At 41.9% G+C, this 3,128-nt stretch overlaps 1 protein-coding gene across 1 annotated transcript; it reads left to right on the forward strand.

The window, feature by feature from the left end:
- Nucleotides 1-268: 268 nt before the first annotated feature.
- LOC112505423 (probable receptor-like protein kinase At1g11050) lies at nt 269-2,464 on the forward strand. Its single transcript, XM_025109333.1, has one exon. The coding sequence runs from the start codon at nt 354-356 to the stop codon at nt 2,265-2,267; it is 1,914 nt and encodes a 637-aa protein (XP_024965101.1). The 5' UTR covers nt 269-353; the 3' UTR covers nt 2,268-2,464.
- The last annotated feature ends 664 nt before the right edge of the window (nt 2,465-3,128 follow it).

A 3,128-nucleotide genomic window follows, 5' to 3' on the forward strand; every position in this document is an offset into this window, starting at 1 on the left:
AATAACATTATTGTTTAATATACAGACCAGACCAGATCGGAACAAACCAGAACAGATCAAAACAGATCAGAACAGATTCAGAAAAAGGAAAAACATTTTTGTCTTACATGATTTATGAGAATATGTAGAAAAGTCCAAAGGAGTGTTATCAATGCCCTTCAGGAAAGAGGGAAGTCTAGTCTTTGACTGGTTATCGTTTTGGGAACATCACCATCTCCATTTTTTTCTGCGTTCTTTCTTGCATCATCCGCCAGCGCCAGCCATTTATGAAACCTCCACCAATTTCGATTCTATTTTGTTTCCTTCATCCCCATCAATTTCAGTTGCGAAATTTCCAAACCCATCAATCAAACATGAATCTTTTTCTAACTGCTGCCGTCTTCCTGATGCTATCTTCTTCATCTCTGGTTTTGTCTCAAACGCCAACCAATTCGACCTCTTGTCCGTTGAATTTTGACCACGTGCTCAGAATTCCATGGCCGACTGCCGACTGCCGCCACTCCGACGACTCAGCGAAACCCGTCGGCAATTCCACCTCTTGTTGTCAGACCTTGCTTAGCGTTTTCGGCATCGCCTTAGCCCAACACCTCAAAGAAACCTCTCTCTTCCACCTCCCTGATCTCGCAACATCCTCATCTTGTCTCTCCGATTTCCAAAACAAACTCAACTCCCTTTCCCTCCCCAGTAATCTCGCTACCTTTTGTTTTGACCCTCATCAGTTTGTCATATCGTCGAACACCTGTGCTGCAATTCAGACCGTCCAAGATTGGCGCCGAACGTTGGGGAACCATACCGTTCTTGATTCTGCGTGTCAAGATGATCTCACTGAGCTTACTGCCTGTGATGATTGTCTCAGAGCAGGGTTACGGGTTCACAGCGAACTGGCTCTCAAAGATGGTAACGCTTCTCATTCAAACGAGTGTTTTTACTTTGTTGTTCTTTATGCTGCTGCTATTGTCAATAAGTTCGGGCCTGAAAGTGATGGTGCTGTATCTTGTACCTTTGGGATCAACATTTTGCCCAAATCCCATAAAACTAAACATTCTTCATTGATATTTGGATTGATTGGAGGACTTGTTGCTATCGTGGTCATCTCTTGTTTAGTTGGGTTATACTTTTGGTGGGATAGGAAGAGGAAAAGGGAAAAGATCGATGAATTGGGCATGGATGAATTCGAATCGGGTAGGCCAAGAAGGCGTCCGAACACTGGTTCAATATGGTTCAAGATTCATGATCTTGAGAAGGCAACTGATAACTTTTCACCAAAGAATTTCATCGGCAGAGGTGGATTCGGGGTTGTTTACAAGGGGGTTCTATCTGATGGATCTGTGGTTGCTGTTAAAAAGATTATAGAATCCGAGTTTGAAGGGACCGATGATTTCTGTAACGAAGTTGAGATCATTAGCAATTTAAGGCATCGGAATCTTGTTCCACTTAAAGGGTGTTGCATTCATGGCGCAGATGAAGATTACGAGCGGAGAGATGATCAGAGATATCTTGTTTACGAGTATATGTCGAATGGAAATCTTGATGACCATTTGTTTCCAGCAATGAGTCGAAAACCTCCATTAACATGGCCTCAAAGAAAGAGCATAATTTTGGATGTAGCCAAAGGTTTAGCTTATCTTCATTACGGGGTGAAGCCTGCTATCTTTCACAGAGACATCAAAGCTACAAATATACTTCTGGATGTGAATATGGGAGCTCGAGTGGCCGATTTCGGTTTAGCCAAGCAAAGTAGAGAAGGACAGTCTCATCTTACTACTCGTGTAGCCGGGACCCATGGCTATTTAGCCCCGGAATACGCGCTTTACGGGCAGCTGACGGAGAAAAGCGACGTGTATAGTTTTGGGGTCGTGATTTTGGAGATCATGTGTGGTAGAAAAGCTCTCGATCTTTCTTGCTCGGATTCGCCCCGTGGTTTCTTGATTACCGATTGGGCTTGGTCGCTTATAAAAGAAGGGAAAGTGTTGCAGGCTTTGGATCCTTCGTTGGTGGGACATGGGACGAGTAGTGAAACGATGAACCCGAGAGGGATCATGGAGCGATTCGTGCTCGTTGGCATTTTATGTGCTCATGTGATGGTTGCTTTACGGCCTACGATTATGGATGCGTTGAAGATGCTAGAAGGCGATATCGAAGTGCCCGCAATTCCCGATCGGCCGACACCACTCGGGCACCCTTCGTTCACGAGCGATGGTAGCACCTTCAGCATCTCGCCAGTCTTGAGTGGGCTACAGTTGCAAGCCACAGACATGCTTAGGTAGGTGAAATCAAGAAATCTTTGAATCTTGAAAGCCTTAGAATCATACAGATGCATTGGAAGCAACTAAGAGTTGTAAAGTATATGTATAGTTTCATATAATAATTCAATTTGTTCTTCATTATTCTTTTAATGTATCAAAGGAATTTGGGTTTTGGTGTTATATGTTTTATAAACCTGATCGGACTTCGGATATGAAAATCAAGCCTCGATTTTTGGGTTTTGGATTTCGGATTGCTTCGGGTTCGGTTGGTCGGGTTTCGGGTATGCGTTTAGTTATAATGTATAGGTATTCAATCGATTTTGAAAATAAATTTTAATCGATTTAGAGGATTGATAAACCGGTGATATGCTTATGATTTTTAGAATTTTTAAAAGATAATTAGATAATAAATATAAGGTAGGGTTCCGGAATTCTGGTGAGAAGGAGAGTTAAGGTGAGAAACGTAAAAAAGAATCTCCACCTTCGATGCACATTAGGTTGAAATGCATTGAGATTAAATTGATTGAGATGCACCAGATTAATCCTCGTATCAAGTGTCATTCATGAGTGAGTTTGAGATTAAAGATGATCAAGAGATCTGAGTCTAGATTTCTTCTTATGCTTCTCAACTTAACTCTCTTTATCATATGATCCTTCAAATATATTTATATAGTAGAGTTGGGTTCCGGTGAGGAGTGTTAAAATGAGAAGCGTAAGAAGAGATCTCTACCGTTGGATGCACACTAGGATGAGATGCATCGAGATACACCATATCAGTTCCTCTGAGAAACACAATTCATGAGTGTGCAAGAGATTAAAAGTGATCAGGGTCCAGATCCATTTTTATGCTTCTCATCTTAACTTTCATTCTCACATTTCACA

This window comes from Cynara cardunculus (assembly GCF_001531365.2).
Source record: "Cynara cardunculus var. scolymus isolate 2C chromosome LG 2, CcrdV1, whole genome shotgun sequence".
Lineage (NCBI taxonomy): Eukaryota > Viridiplantae > Streptophyta > Magnoliopsida > Asterales > Asteraceae > Cynara > Cynara cardunculus.

Excerpts from the sequence above, each read along its gene's own strand:
- LOC112505423 (XM_025109333.1), top strand. The coding sequence starts at position 354 with ATGAATCTTTTTCTAACTGCTGCCGTCTTCCTGATGCTATCTTCTTCA.